A 16,224-nucleotide genomic window follows, 5' to 3' on the forward strand; every position below is an offset into this window, starting at 1 on the left:
GCAGACTCCACCCTCCTCGCAGCAAAGTCTCCACCCAGTACCTGCGTTACCTAGGCAACTGGGACACCTGGAAGAGGTCACATCTGCATCCGCTGAGGTCACATCTGAATTTGATGTGGCCACACCTTTCTCCGCCCATACCCTAGATAAGGCCTAGCCCAGTCCCAGATGCTCTCTCTCCTTTCTTTTCTAGCTCTCTCTGCTCTTGGCTCTCTCTCTGCTCTCGGCTCTCTCAGCTCTCTCGCTGCTCTTTTCTAGCTCTTTTCTCTCTCTTTCCTCTCTCTCTTTCCCAGCTCTCTCTCTTTCCTAGGCCTTTCCCAGCCATGTGGAGTGCCACCCTTGCCTGGTCCCAGCAGGTCTACTGAATAAACCTACCCCTTACCTGAATACCACGTGCGTGCTGCTGTTCTTACTTGGCTACCTCTTTTTAAAAACCTAACACCAGTAAACTAGGATTAGGAGCCCGGAGGGATACAAAGGACATGCAGATTAAGACGCTTACTGCAAGTTGGGCGCTGGTGACTCACACCTGTAATCCTAGCTACTCAGGAGGCTGAAGTTTGAGGATTGTGGTTCAAAGCCAGCCCAAGCCGAAAAGTCTTGTGAAACTCTTTTTTTTTTTTTTTTGGGTCCGGTTGTGGGGCCTGAACTCTGGGCCTGGGCACTGTCCCTCAGCTCTTCAGCTCAAGGCTAGCGCTCTACCACTTGAGCCACAGCGCCACTTCCAGCTTTTTTCCTTTTGCTTATGTGGTGCTGAGGAATCGAACCCAGGGCCTCAGGCATGCAAGGCATGTGCTCTACCACTGAGCCATCTTCCCAGCCCCTCTTGTGAGACTCTTATCTCCAATAAACCACCAGAAAACTGGAAGTGGCACTGTGGCTCATGTGGTAGAGCTCTCGCCTTGAGCTGAAGAGCTGAGGGATAGTGCCTAGGCCCAGAGTTCAAACCCCATGACCAACCAAAAAGAAAAAAAGAAAAAAAAAACCCTCACTCCAGATTCCCTTCAACAAAAGGTTGACCTCAGTAACTCCCCAACCAAACACCCAAGAGAAAGGACCATGAGGTTATAGTATGCTGCCACTGAAATGTATCTTCTAACAGCCTAAGTGATTCAAGAAGCTCTTGTGATGGGAATCTCTGCTAGACAAAACAGAGTCAAAATCATTGAATGGATACATAGTTACATGGTGGCTGAAAAAAGAAACTTTCACAGGAACAAAGTTATACCACTTTAATAATTTAAATAGAACCAACTTCAGGAACACACATACAGATACATAAAATTCAAATAAACAACATAATTGAACAATACATTTAAATGCATCAAAGTTTTTAAAATGCCCCAAGTGGACTCAGTGCCATGGATGTGGGAAGGAAAACTAGAAGTACTACAGACCAGAGAAAAACAGACACAATCATTACTTTGCATTTATCACCAAGACTGTAGACATATCAGACATTTAGAAGAACACTTCTGGAAAATGGATGAACAGAGGAATGTAAATAATCTCAGGATGATTAATTTATAGATAATTTCTTTGGTCCTTCAAGTCTCATATTTATTTTTACTTTTAAAAAGCAAACATGAATTTAATATGTAGAATTCTACCTAGAAATGTCTAAATATTAAGCAGGCTAATATTTTTACGAGGTTAGATTTAAATAAAAACTCAAAATCCACTAGCACTGTACTTTAGAAACTCCAAATATAGAAAAGGCCAGAGAAGTGGTAGAGATGAAACAAAACCAAACACCTCTGCCATCTTGCTCTATCATAAGCTTAATGGTATCTAAGTGGCAGAGATAAATTTGAAGAGCACTCTGTCAATCAAATGAGAGACTTCTTTATTCAACAATCTTCTTTGTGTGTTTGTAAGGGAGCTTAAGAGTACTTTGTTTTAATTTGACCCACACTGCCCCAGTGGAGGAAATTTTAAGATAAATACTAATAAGGCAAAAGTTACTGGACTGCAATATCTATACCACCTGAACAAACTTACACTGAACACTACCATCCACAGGAAGCAGAAGGGAAACAAGACCAGAGCTCCCCAGAGCCTCTGGCACAAAGCAATGTGCACAGCTCCAATGCCAGCGACTATCAGTTCACTCTGAGCATTTCAGATCCATGTAAGCTAGAGTTCTACAGACCCTGGAGGGGTGGATACTCTCAAGAGCCTCTGAAAATATTTTTTTTTTTTTAAATTTCATAGGATTAAAATGAAACCTGCTTTAAGGCCTCTATGTGGATCACACAAAGTAAATTCCCAAGGGACTTCTAAAGTGGAAACAGTAAGAACTAGTTACTTGCAATTCAGTACCAAGCCTTAAATTAATGGCTTTCTTTTAAAAAACAAGGAAAAAAGTACACAGTGAATGGTGTGATATTCTCATCAAGACACAGAGAATTAAAGGTCTCAATCCCCGTAGAATAACATGAGAATAAACTCGTAAACAACTTCAGGGACACTTTCTCTCTAATCAAATTTTAAAAGGATAGCAGGTAGAAATGTGCCTTTTTAACTTACAATAAGGTTTAAAAAAAAAAAAACCACATACCGACGATATTCTATCACCTTCCCTCAGAGACTAACATTACAAGGGAATGATTAATAAAAATATTAAAAAATAAAATGCCACTGGAGGTTTCATCAACACAGTGAAAGCGGAGCCTATGGGACTTTGTATTCATGGAGCAATACACCACCTACACATACATTACTTAAGCTCTTCAGATGTGGTACTATTTCTGTGGGAAGAGGAAAAACCAGTATGGTGGCCCACAGTTCACACCCACGCCCAATGCTCCCATGCTGATCACTCAGAGTATTAAACAATGTCAACCATGGAGTCACCTCTTTGCCTGCACCTTTAGGGTTATCTGAATGACAGTGGTTTGTGCACAGAACTTATTATTGGCAGTTTAACATTGCCACTAAAAGGTGGCAAGAAGAATGTAGAGGGCTCACCCCTTTGGTAATTATTTTTATTTAATTTCCTATAAATAATTTTTAAGTACAATCAGTGACAAGTGAAGTTCACATTGACAGCAGTTGAAAATGGAATGTAGACAATGAAGACAGAGAGGGCAGATAGCACACCCCACTGCATAGAGACGTTCAGGTCCTGATCAGGGTTAGAAACTCCTCCCGAGTCTTTGGGTCTTCCCGGAACACACCCAGCATCGTGCTGGTCACAGTTTTGCTGTTCATCTTCTGCACCCCCCGCATTACCATACACATGTGCCTACGAGACAAGACAACCAAGGCTTAAGTAGCTTGGATTTTAAAAGGTGAAGCAAAGCTCAAAGATTCATAATATCAGTTCACAGAACCAAGGGAAACTTTTTATGAAACTTTTTAAAAAGTCTTTCAGCTTTTCTAATTAGGAATAGTTAAGGCCTTGCTATATCCAACAAGAGAAGAATAATGGAGTTTTCTTCCTAGGTGAGAATAACAGAAAGAGTCTAATATAGATATATGAGTTCTAGATCATAGGATATTCAGAATTCTCACTTGATCCATTTTCAGATCTAAGATGGCACCGTGTTAGCTTAGGCACTCAGAGAAACAATCAAGTATGCTGGTCATTCCTGGCCTAATCCAGGTAATGGGACCAGTGGGTCTCAGCAACCTGGTGAAGCCAGACAACCTACCCAGAGCTCATGGTACTCTACACATAGAATGGAAGACAGCTGCCCCTCCCCTGACATGGTGTAATTCTCATAATCCATTATAACCCAAAGAAGAATCTGCAGCTGGACCTCTTTATGTGGAGTGAAATAAGCAACACACTCATATGTAAATAAAAAAAATTGACCTCATGTAAGTTGAGAGTAAAATGGTTTCCAGTGCTGTGGAGTGCAGGAGATAGAGAACGAGGAGTTTGGTCAATGGGCACTGAGTTTCAATGAGATAGAACAAGTTTCAGTGTGCTACTGCGGAGTAGGGATACAGAGAAAGATGATGTGCTACCTATTTCAATAAGCTAGAAGAAAGGAGTTGGAATTTTTTCCCATAAAAATTACAAATGTTGGTGGACATTATGCAACATGTATGTATCAGACTATCACAGGATACCCGCCCAATACAGACAGATGACTTTTACATGTTTATGTACCCATTAAAATCTAAACTTTAAACATTAAAACAAACTTTTCTCTTTAAAAAGAAGTCTTTTAGTTGCCCCTTCTATAAATTCTTAGGTTTCTCTATTTTGAAAATGTGTGACAGATATTACAAAAACTAGAAGAAGGAGTTAGGGAGGAAGGAAGGGATAAAGGGAAGGAAAGAAGAAAGGGAAGAGCAAGGAGGAAGGAAGAGAGGGGTGAAAGAAGAAGGGAGAGAGAAAGGAAAAGAAGACAGGCAAGGAAAGAGGGAAGGAGGGAAGAAGGAAGGACAGAAAGCATTAGAAAAGCTGCTTGGGCCAAGAAAAAGCTAATGAATAAAGAAAGACACGACATAAAATGCTACGTATACAAATCTTTGCAGCTAAGTTTACAACTTCCTGCCGCTCCACAATGCTCACCAAAACCCTGTCTCTGTGCCTGGATTCCTCTATCAGCATTACAGTGGATGCAAGAGGGATAAAGACTCTTTCCAGCTCAGAGATGGAGAGCATTAGTAAAACCTGTGAGGCATCATGGTCCTAGAGAAAGGAGGAGTGCTGCAGTCAGAACCAGTGGTTGTGCGCACTACAAGACTATCAAAGAAGGGTTTAGACTTACGTTGCTTCAACCACCACCCCAACTCCAGCAGGCTGCAAGGCTTCTGTGATGGCAACAGCGATTTGTTTTGTAAGGCGCTCTTGCACTGCAGATGTGATACACATCAAAGTTGAAAGCTGATACAAACAGCTGAAAGCTTCTTACCCTTAGAATACTTAAAATACTTTTAATTTAATTTTATTGTAAAGGTGATGTACAGAGGGGTCACAGAGGGGTTCGACATTTCTTGTCCAACAGTGTTATCCCCTCTTGGTTTTTTTTTTTCTACTTTCTCTCCCCTCACTCCCCTCCCCCCACAAACTGTAAAGTTCATTTCCAACGTATCTTGTGAGTATCACTGCTGTATTGGTTCGCCCTTTGTCTCACCATTTTGTTATTTCCCTTCCCTTTCTCAAATCAGATAAACATATATACAAGATACAGGGTACCAAAATAAAAACAGACAATCTTAAAAAGCAGACCTCTGTGAGGCTTAGGTGCCAAGACATACCAGCTTTTGCCAGTTTGTGTTGTCTGCTGACTAAGCCACAGGATGCTCCTGCTCAGTTCCTTCACTGACCCTGGAGTTACTAAAGAGCCCGCCCTCCAAAGGACCCCTGGCCCTCCAGCCTTTCTACAAGGAAGGGACTGGAGTAGTAACTAACCCTTACATGTGCAGTAAAACCAACAGATCCCTGGTTAATAGCATCTTAACTGAGCTGGAGTGGAACAAATAAGCCATTGCAAGAGGATTAACAAAAGGGATGATTTATTAAATTATTAAGAACCAATGATTTCATATGAACAATGCAATTCCTTGTGCTGACTACAACAATTTATCTTTGAATATATACAAAGGTCTTCATTGAAGCATTGCAACCATAAGACTGGCAAAAAATTTTCAAATGTCTATCAGAAAATCAAGGTATGGTACCTATAATAGAATTCTAAAGAGCCATCCAAATTGAATGAGATAGTTACATATATGTGGAGAGGGGAGGAAAAAAAACTGTTTTAAGAATCATTGAGTCAAGCAGGCTCACTCCTGTAATCCTAGCCACTAAGGAGGCTGAGATCTGAGGATCGCCATTCAAAGCCAGCCTGGACAGGAAAGTCCATGAGACTCTTATCTCCAATAAACCACCAGAAAACCAGAAGTGGCACTGTGGCTCAAGATGGTAGAGCACTAGCCTTGAGCTGAAGAGCTCAGGGACAGTGCCCAGGCCCATAGTTCAAGCCCCATGACCACAAAAAAACAAAACAAAATCATTGAGTCAGGTACCAGTGGTTCACTCATGTAATCCTCACTGTTTGAGAGGTTGAGATTATGAAGACTGCAATTTGAGGCCAGCTTGGGCAGAAAAAAGTATGGAAACACCCCCTCTCAACCAAGAGCTGGTGTAGTGGTGTACTTGTCATCCAGTTACAATGGTAAGCCTACAATATGGATCAAAGTCCAGATGCCACCTGAGCAGAAAAAGAAATCCTACTTCAAAAATAACCAGCATTAAACAAAAATGGTCTGGAGACCCATTCTTATCTAGATTTAACATAACTAAGCTGATTTAAAAACAGTAATATACGCCAGGTGCCGGTGGCTCACGCCTGTAATCCTAGCTACTCAGGAGGCTGAGATCTGAGGATGGGTTCAAAGCCAAACTCTTATCTCCGATAAACCACCAGAAAACTGGAAGTAGCACTGTAGCTCAAGTGGTAGAGAGCTCGCCTTGAGCTGAAGAGCGCAGGGACAGCACTCAGGCCCAGAGTTCAAGCTCCACGACCGACAAAAAAAAACCCTGTAATATATGCCTGGAAGGGTAAAGGAAAATGCCAATATAATAGGTATTTCTTTGTAGGCTTGAGACAGACTTTCTCTTCCTAGGATATTTTAATTTCTATATCATACTTATCATATTTGTAACACACTTTTATTCATTATATTTGCATTATACTTGTATACAAAATACGTTTTCCATAAGGAAAAAAAACCTGTTTTCTGTAAATAAAGATTGCAAAAGTTTACCTTGTAGTCTTCTACTGTAGATTTCTACAATCCTAGAAAAGAAAGAATTTGTTGTATTAATCATGCATTGTTTGAAGTGAAATTGGAATGCTCCCTCATAAGACAAAAAGGACTTCGTTGAAGCAATAGGATGTGAACAGCAGTGATATTGGTAGGAAAAGAGGAGGAAGATACAACCGCACAGGGATACGCAGTCTAAGGAGACTATCAATCACTGCACAATGGTGTCTCCATGTGTCCCTAAGGAAAAAACTCACAGGTTGCCACGTGTAACATCCACTTAGCAAAAACACAATTAGAGGCAGGCAACAAATTTTAAAGCTCACAAGTCATCAATTTCAGGCTAAGTCCCAAATGTTCTAATTAATCATATTGTTTTATCACAGCTTAAAGTTCAAACTAAAAATGAGAAAAGACTATTGGTTAATTAATATCAAGTCATCTATTATACCAACTAAATCTATTAGGGTAATCCAATTAGAATGGATTAGATTTCCTCAGGCATCTCTTCACAAGATTTGTTTATTAAGAACTTGCTTAGTAGGATTGCCCTTCCTAAATAAAATCCTCCTGATCTTACAACACAACATATCTAGTAATGAATTCTCCCCTTTCTTAGTGATTAAATACAAAGATGGTGATGTGGATGACCCACATACAGTAGGCAACTCATGCTAAGGACCTTTGCTTTAAAAACTGACCTGACAGTCTGACAGTCATGCATTTAGACTCAGTTTGAAGTCACTTTCCTTATGACACATTTTATGGCTCTTTCTTTAGTATAGTATACCCCTCAGACAGAATCTACTACAGTAGTGTCAACCAACTCAGTAATATGTACACCATCTTGTTTACCAACCTGGGGAACTCTGGGGGCAGGAGCCCATCTGATTCTTCAGGTCCACAGTAGGTAAATAGACAGAGTTAATTGTATTATTTTATTTTGAACAAAATTTGAGAGAGGGTGGCTTTCAAGCTCCTAGATAGAAGAAATGTCATATTTCTTACTGGGTCAGACTGTGTATGTGGTCCTGCTGATGTCTTCCCAGGTGATTAACTTGTTATATCAGTAGGAGATGTGGTTGATTTTACAAGAATTTCCTTCTGATGTTCAGTTTTGGTTGTTTTTTTCTGTCAGTCATGGGGTCTGAACTCTGGGCCTGGATGCTGTCTCTCAGCTCTTCAGCTCAAGGCTAGCACTCTACCACTTGAGCCACAGTGTCACTTCTGGCTTTTTTTGTTTATGTGGTGCGAGGAATCAAACCCAGGCCTCATGCATGCAAGGAAAGCGCTCTACCACTGAGCCACCTTCCCAGCTCCTGATGTTCACTTTTTCTGAAGTAGAATCCATGTTATATATTAGACAGCAATTGTAACATTGGACATCCATGTATTGGTCCATACTTCAATATGAATTTCTCTAACATTTTATTAACAGGACAAGGTCCACCTACTTCTGACAGAGAGCTGCTTTCTTGTTAAGATCATTCCTTGGGCTAGGACACAGCTTAATAGTGGAACACTTGCCTGTGTCATTATGTGGTAGATATGTTGCCCGGTTCAAGAGCTTAGAATTTCTTAATCCTAGCTTGATTAATTTCTAAGGAAGAAATATTTTTAAATGTATTATTAAATTATATTTACAATATAAATGTTTATTGGATGCAACAAAAAACAGAATATTTCAGAAATGTAAATAAACAGTGATTTAAAACTCAATCCCTTGCCCAGTGCCAGTGGCTCACCCCTTGCTACTCAGGAGGCTGAGATCTAGGATCACAGTTTGAAGCCAGCTGGAGCAGAAAAGTCCCCAGAAGACTCTTATCTCCAATTAACCACTCAAAAACCAGAAGGGAAGCTGGCTGTGGCTCCAAGTGGTAGAGCACTAGCCTTGAGCAAAAAGAGCTCAGGGACAGAGCCTAGGACCATGACTAACAAGAACAAAAGAGAGAGAGAGAGAGAGAGAGAGAGCGCGCACTGGTTTGATTCATTGTTGCTGAAGGATTTATAGCAAAAGTATTAGCAATCACTAGAATAAAATATATCATTAAATTATTAAATTTATCATTTATTTTCAGCATTTATATGACTCTTTTGAGTTAAAAATAAATATTTATTTTGCCCGATTTCTTTTGGTGGGTTTTGGCTCAGGGCCTCATGCCTGGTAGGTAGACACTCCAAACATTTGAGCCACCCCTCCCAACACTTCCAACGCTTTTTGCATTAGTTTTTTGTTGTTGTTTTTCCAGAAAAGGTCCTGCTTTTGCCCAAGACAGCCCCTAAATTCTCTTCTCCTAAGCATAGCTTATTACACAAGTAGAATTACAGTATTCCTAGCTTGCTTGCTGAGATGAGGTCGCACTTTCTTGTCCATTGCTCTCATTCTTGAAAGATAATTTGTGGAGAGGTGTTATGTTGGGAATAGAGTTCTAGTTTAACACTGATGGTTATCTGCCTTTCAATATTGTTGTTGGCGACCCAATTTTAAGTCTAACCACTGTTACCAGGAAGGTAATTGATATTTTTTCTCCATGGCTGCTTTTATGACTTTTGAGTCTGTGTACTTTGCAGTTTACTCCGCTTATTTGGGATTTATGAGGCTTCTGGAATCTGCAGACTGCTATTTTGCCTATATTTTGGAGACTTTTCTAGGCATTACGTTCTCTCATACTGTATCTGCTCCATTACCTCTCATAGCTCTCAGAATTCTAATTAAGGGTACAGCAGACCCTCTTGGTCTTCCAGCTCTTAAATGCTCATTCATATGTTATGCCTGTCTCTGTGTTGCATTTTGTACAATTTCCTCTGACCTTTCCTCCAGTTCACTGTATTTTCATCTGCTGCTAATCTGCTACTTAGTGAGCATACAAGACTTTGGATTCATTCATCATACCTTTTATTTCTAGAAGCTATATTTGCTCCCTTTTCCAATCTGCCTAGCTAACACTGGACGTTTCTTATTCCTTTGTCAAACTTTCAGTTTGTTTGTGTAGTTGGTTTTTTTTAAATTTTGTACAGGGGCTCAGGCTTGAACCCAGGTGTTGTGCCTGGGCTTTTTTTTTTGCTTTACATTTGAGCCACAGCTCCACTTTGGGGGGGGTAGTTTATTGGAAATAAGAGTCCCATAGACTTTCTTGCCTAGGCTGGCTTTGAAGCACGATCCTTAGATCTCAGCCTCCTAAGTTGCTAGGATTACAGGTATGAGCCACTGAACCCAGTGAATTTTCAGTAATATTACATACGTGTTCCATCTTCTGTCTAACTCCAGCCTCTGCCCGCTTCATCCATGTGGCTTCTTTCCTTTTTTCCTTTTGGTAAATTCGCATCCCTTGGAACTGCATTTGTGGGAATTCTTTACAGCATGGATAAAAGTGTACCAGAGAAAGAAGACTCATCTCTGCTAGGACCCCCACATAGGGGCCATTTTAACTAAATGGTTGCCTTGGGCTTTTTGGAAGGCTTTTGGAACCCCAGGCTTGTGATTCGTGCCTGTGGATCACAAGTGAACACCTCCTGTGATGCAGGGTAGGAACAGGAAGATGGAGCCCAGGCTGTCACTCCTGTGCAGCCCCTTCCTGTGGCCCTTCCCTGGAGTTGCCTTATTCTCCATGAGTGTGTGAGAGGAAGACAGGTATCAGCAATGGTGTGACAGCACAGATCATCACACTGCAGCATCAGTCACTGTGAATTCTAATAGAAACAATTCAGTTTGTAATAAACCTCTCTTTGTGTTTGGAAGCGGTATTTCTACTAGCCTGTTACATTTTTCTGACATTCACAATTCTCACTACTATATTTGTAAACTTTTTACTACTACATTTATCATCTATAGTATTAGCTAGCTTTATCAGGCTTTGTTGTCAGGACTAGGAAGCTTCACATTAATCAGGTAGCTTTTCAGTTTCTTCTGTACTCTGGAATAATTATCATAACTGAAATTAGCAGTTAACTGACAAAGTCAGAAAGCATGTCTAGAAAATTGATTATAACCCATTCTCTTCTCACCTCACCTTTTTTAACCTACTCATTAAGACTCATAAAAGTTTTATTTGTTGTATTTATTTTGTTTGAAGGGACTAGGGCTTGAACTCAGGGTCTTGCACTCTCGATCACCTTTCTTGCTCCACGGGCAACTCTAGCACTTGAGTCATATCTCCAGTCCTCCTTTTTGCTGATTATTTTGAAGATGTAGTCTGTTGGACTTTTTCTGACCAACTTGTTCCTAACAACAATCCTTTAGAAGTCAGCCTCTTGGGTGGCTTAGGTGTTAATCATCAGTGCTCAGAACTTAAAAGGTTTTCATTATATTTCCTCTCATTCCTAGATATTAAAATGTACCATCTCAATTAGATGCAATCTGTGATATAAGACCAACTTTTTATACTTGTGATTTCTATTCTTTAGGGGTTTAAAAAATATTCTAAGGAGCCAGGCACTGGTGGTTCATGCCTGTAATCCTAGCTACTGAGGAGGCTGAGATCTGAGGATTGTGATTCAAAGCCAGCCTGGGCAGGAAAGTCCGTGAAACTCTTATCTCCAATAAACCACCAGGGAACTGGAAGTGGCGCTGTAGGAAGTGGTAGAGCGCTTGCCTTGAGCTGAAATGCTGAGGGACAGTGCCCAGGCCCAGAGTTCAAGCCCCATGACCGACAAAAATAAAAAATAAAAATAAATAAAAATTCTAAGGCGTCTCAGCTTCATCTTAAAAGCCATGGAGAGGTGGATAGAGTGCCAGCCTAGGAAGCATGAGGCCCCAAGTTCAAACCCTAGTATTTGAAAACATAAAATTAGAAAAAAATAGAGTGCCACAAAGAGAGTTCATGGTTAAATTCATATTGAAAAATAATATTTCATTAGCATCCGAGAGCAAATTTAAAAACTGTAAAAAGTTAGAGGAACAGAGGAGTTGGGAGGAAGACCCACCCAACACAGAGTGGCAGTAAGGGCAGCAAGCCAGCTGAACGGGCACAGAAGAGGCTACTGTAGAAGACAGTGAGGGCCAACAGCAGTGATGGATAACGGCAATCCTGGGCCAAAATGCTTCCCAGGGGAACAAAGATTTAAGTGGTAAAATAAAGCATTATACCTCTAAACAGACAAAAAATAAATCTGCAACCTCAGAAAAGTTTTAAATTTCTTTATGGCAAAAACAATTCTATAAACCAAAATCAAAAGACAAATGATAGGTTGGGAAAAAATTCCAGGTAACCTCTTGACATAGATGTTAACATTCAGAGAATGTGTGCAAATCACTGATTACAAGATAAGAAACAATATCCTTACCCACCAGGAAAATGGAACTCAAAACTACATTGAGATGCCAGCTCACCCCAGTCAGATTGGCCATCATCAGGAAAACAAGCAACAATAAACGTTGGGAGGGTTACTGGAGATGCTTACTGGAGACGCTGGCTGAATTGCAAATTAGTACAATTACTATGGAAACCAGTATGGAGGTTCTTCAAAAAACTAGAAGGAGAACTACTATATCATCCTGTCTGCCCAAAGGAAATGAAGTTAGCATACAACAGAGATATCTGCACATCCATGTGTAGGGAAGCACTGTTCACAGTAGCCAAATTCAGCCAAGGTGCCCATCTACAGGTGAATGGATTAATAAAATGTGTCATATATATATATGTATATATATGTGTGTGTGTATATATGTATATATATATATATGTATATATATATATATATATATATATATATATATGGAAGTATTATTCAGCCATAAAGTCTGAAAGCTTGTCATTTTCAGGAAAATGAGGGGAACTGGAAAACAATGTGTTAAGCAAAATAAGCCAGATAAGGAAGGGCATGTATTATATATTTATTCTCTTATATGTGGAAACTAAAAACAAAAGACTGGAATGTATGCAAAAAAATTCTATATAAGGTAAGTAAGGGAAGGGGAAGAGGAGTGGGTGAGAATGTTGAAAGGGGTGACATTGATCAAGATGCACTGTATTCATAGCTGATCTGGTGAACGGCAACTCTTGTGCAATTACCTAAAGATAATAAAAAATATTAAAAAAAAAAAAAAGACTAGAGGGGCTGAGGGTTTAGCCCAGCGGAAGGGCACCCACCTGGCGCGCGCAAGGCCCTGGGTTCGGTCCTCAGCCCTGGAAAAAAAAAAAAAAAGGAAAAAGACTAGAATGTCTGGAGACCAGTGGTTCACATCTGTAATCCTAGCTACTTGGAGGGCTGAGATCTGAGGATGAGGGTTCAAAGCCAGCCTAGGCAGAAAAGTTTATGAGTCTTTTATCTTTAATAAACTACTTTGAGTCTTTTATCTTTAATAAACTACTTAGAAAAAGCCAGTTGTGCTGTGGCTCAAGTGGTACAGCACTAGCCTTGAGCATAGAAAAGCTCAGGGACAGAGCCTAGCCCCTGAGTTCAAGCCCCAGGATTGGCAAAAAAAAAAAAAAAAAAGAAAAGAAAAGAAAAAAAAGACTAGAATGTAGAAGGATAGAGGAGATAGGGGGTTAAAGAGTTGCAATCAGTGTAAGGTGTAAGCATATATACAATGCACAATGTCGCCCATTAATTTGTACAACTAATATGTGTAATAATTAAAAATGGTATCAAAATCAAATCTCCAGAGGAGAACCCATGCAAGTCAGAGGCGATGGAAGCCTCTGGTGGTACTTTTTATCTTTCCAGCTCTACAAAAATTTGTTACTAAAAAAAAAAAACACAAAACACTGGGCGCCAGGGGCTCACGCCTGTAATCCTAGCTACTGAGGAGGCTGAGATCTGAGGATGGCAATTCAAAGCTAGCCCTGGCAGGAAAGTCTGTGAGACTCTTCTCTCCAATTAACCACCAGAAAACCGGAAGTGGCGCTGTGACTCAAGTGGTAGAGCACTAGCCTTGCGCTGTAGAGCTGAGGGACAGCACCCAGGCCCAGAGTTTAAGCCCCACAACTGACCAAAAAAAAAAAAAAAAAACCCAAAAAACAAAAAATAATCATCATCATCATCATCAGGAAACCCAATAGAAAATTAAGAACATTCTGAAAAACTTGACCTTCAATCTATTATAGAAATTGAAGTTTGGCTGGAACACTAGTTCAGTGGAAGTGATTTCCTTGAATGTATAAGTTTTAATCCCAGAACAGGATTACAAAAAAAAAAAAGAAATTCAAATAGAAACAATAGCTGACTTGGTACCGGTGGCTCATGCCTGCAATCCTAACTACTCAGGAGGCTGAGATCTGAGGATCGCAGTTCAAAGCCAGTCCAAACAGGAAAGTGTATGAGACTCTTATCTCCAATAAATAACCAGAAAACTGGAAGTGGCACTGTAGCTTAAGTGGTAGAGCGCTTGCCTTGAGTTGAAGAGCTCATGGACAGCTTCAGGCCCAGAGTTCAAGCCCCACGACCGGAAAACAAAACAAAACAAAAACAATAGCTAACAGTGTCACTTACCTATTTGCCAAGATTTAAAAAAGTGAAGCCCAGTATTATAGAAATGCTACATATTATGAAAGAATATATATACTTTATAGTAACAATAGTGTGTTATATACTGCTTAATGTATTATGTTCTGACAATATCAAAATTGTGAAATTTTTTGAAAAAAAATGTGTCCTTTGTAATCTATCTTTTTTTTAACCATCTCCCATGTACCTTTTCCTAAATCTGTTACTTCCATCAATGAATCTAGTCCTTACCCACTGCAATTTGCCTTGCTCTTACTCTCTTAGTTACCTTTGCTTGGGCACGAACTATACTAGAAGAAATTCTCCCTCATTTAAAATTCTACTCATCCCTTCATCCCTGGATCTCTTCAACTCTGCCAAGCCATTGATATCATGGCTACTCCAGGATGGAGTGCTAAAGTTAACTTTTCATTTTTTGTTTTCTTACGCTAAGGAATGAAAAAGAGGGACTTGTACCTAATAGTGGGAATTTCTGTGGCATCTGCTACCTCTTAGTGTGTGCCCTCCTCAAGGGTACTACTGTGTCTTCTCTAGCCAACACAGTTAGCTGGTACACCATAGAGTTCTTCCACGGCTGGGGTTCAAAGCTCAAGCTAGCCATGGTTACCCTAGAATACTACAATGTTAAATTCAGAGTTGAATTACACTGGGAATGGGGGTGTGGCATGGCTCAAGTGGTACAGTACTTGTCTATCAAGCATGAGGCCTTTAAATTCCACTGCCAGTATTGTCAAATAATGATAATGATTAATAATAATAATAATTTTGTCCTAAGGCAAGAAAATATGCATTTTTTGGATAGCTTTGCAATGACAAAAGGAATTTCCATTGAAACTAAGTTTACTCTGAATTCTCCTTGAGTTGAAACAGATCAACTCACTTTTGGCATTTTCTTGCTACTTAAGGTTTTACTGTTTGATATTTGACTTTGCTGGAACAGAAAGGTCATTCGTTTAAAAGCAAGCATATAACAAACTTCATATAAAAGATGAAAGTGAGCAGCGAAGTTTTGCTAAGACATACAGATTTCTTACTACTCTCCATCCCCTAAATATTGTTACTTCTTAAATGAAATAAACACTTGGATAAAATCCTTAGTCTGGCATTCCATTTATACTCAAGTCTTAATCCTATTAGTTTAAGGACAAATCATGCTAATAACCAACTCCTTTGAAATGTTTCAGAAAAGTGTAATTACCTGAGTTCTTTTCCTTTCACTGGGAAAAGAAATAACCAAGATGGTTCCCTTCTACCCTTAAGCTATCATTTACTCCACAAGCTCACTGAATCATTCTAGAGTCGGTTTCCCATGAAGTATTAGTCATGGCCATCACAGTACAACTTCTAGAGAGGGATGTCCATATAAGACCAAGGCTCAGAGCAGATACCAGTACCTCCAGAGTAAAATGGAAGACAAGAAACTTCCTTATTTATGTGCAGCCACAGAGAAGAAGAGTTGGGCTAACAAAGGAGAGACTACATTCTGAAGAGAGAGAGGGGAGGAGCACTCACTAGGAATTAGGAAAGAGGCGACAGGACAGCTGAAAAGCATGATGGTACAGAAAGGTAACATTGAGAAAAGTAACTCCAACCTCACTGTTGGAGGAAAACCATAGATAAGCCAGGAAGCCCTGGTCATAACACACTGGCAATAATAAGCCCACAGTTCTTGGAAGCCTTAAATCCATTCAAGGTCTGGTGCTGATGGCTCATGCCTATAATCGTAGTAAATTGAGAAGCTGAGATCAGAAGAATCATAATTTGAGGTCATCCATGGGCCTAAACCCACACACAATGATATGTGCCATCATCCCAGCTATGCAGGACGATGAGATGAGGAGGATCATGGTTCCAGACCAGCCTGGAGGAGGAAAAATCATAAGACTCCATCTCAATAGAAAATCAGGACATGGTAGTTCGTGTCTATCATCCAAGCTATGATAGAACATACAAAATAGGCAAATTCTGGTCCAGTCATGGCCTAAGCAAAAACAAAAACAAAACAAAGAACAACAAAAAAAGACCCTATCTCAAAATAACCAATGCAAA

At 40.0% G+C, this 16,224-nt stretch overlaps 1 protein-coding gene across 1 annotated transcript in view; it reads right to left on the reverse strand.

The window, feature by feature from the left end:
- Nucleotides 1-1,217: 1,217 nt before the first annotated feature.
- Gch1 (GTP cyclohydrolase 1) overlaps nt 1,218-16,224 on the reverse strand; it is a 48,222-nt gene continuing 33,215 nt past the window's right edge. The window contains exons 4-6 of the mRNA XM_042682564.1: nt 6,730-6,761; nt 4,728-4,812; nt 1,218-3,247 (exon numbers count right to left, since the gene is read on the reverse strand). Coding sequence (XP_042538498.1) covers nt 3,121-3,247; nt 4,728-4,812; nt 6,730-6,761 — 244 coding nt within the window. The 3' untranslated portion in view covers nt 1,218-3,120. The remainder of the gene's footprint in view (nt 3,248-4,727; nt 4,813-6,729; nt 6,762-16,224) is intronic.

The sequence above is a fragment of the Dipodomys spectabilis genome, unplaced genomic scaffold, assembly GCF_019054845.1.
Source record: "Dipodomys spectabilis isolate Male_0828 unplaced genomic scaffold, ASM1905484v1 ptg000073l, whole genome shotgun sequence".
In the NCBI taxonomy this organism is placed as follows: domain Eukaryota; kingdom Metazoa; phylum Chordata; class Mammalia; order Rodentia; family Heteromyidae; genus Dipodomys; species Dipodomys spectabilis.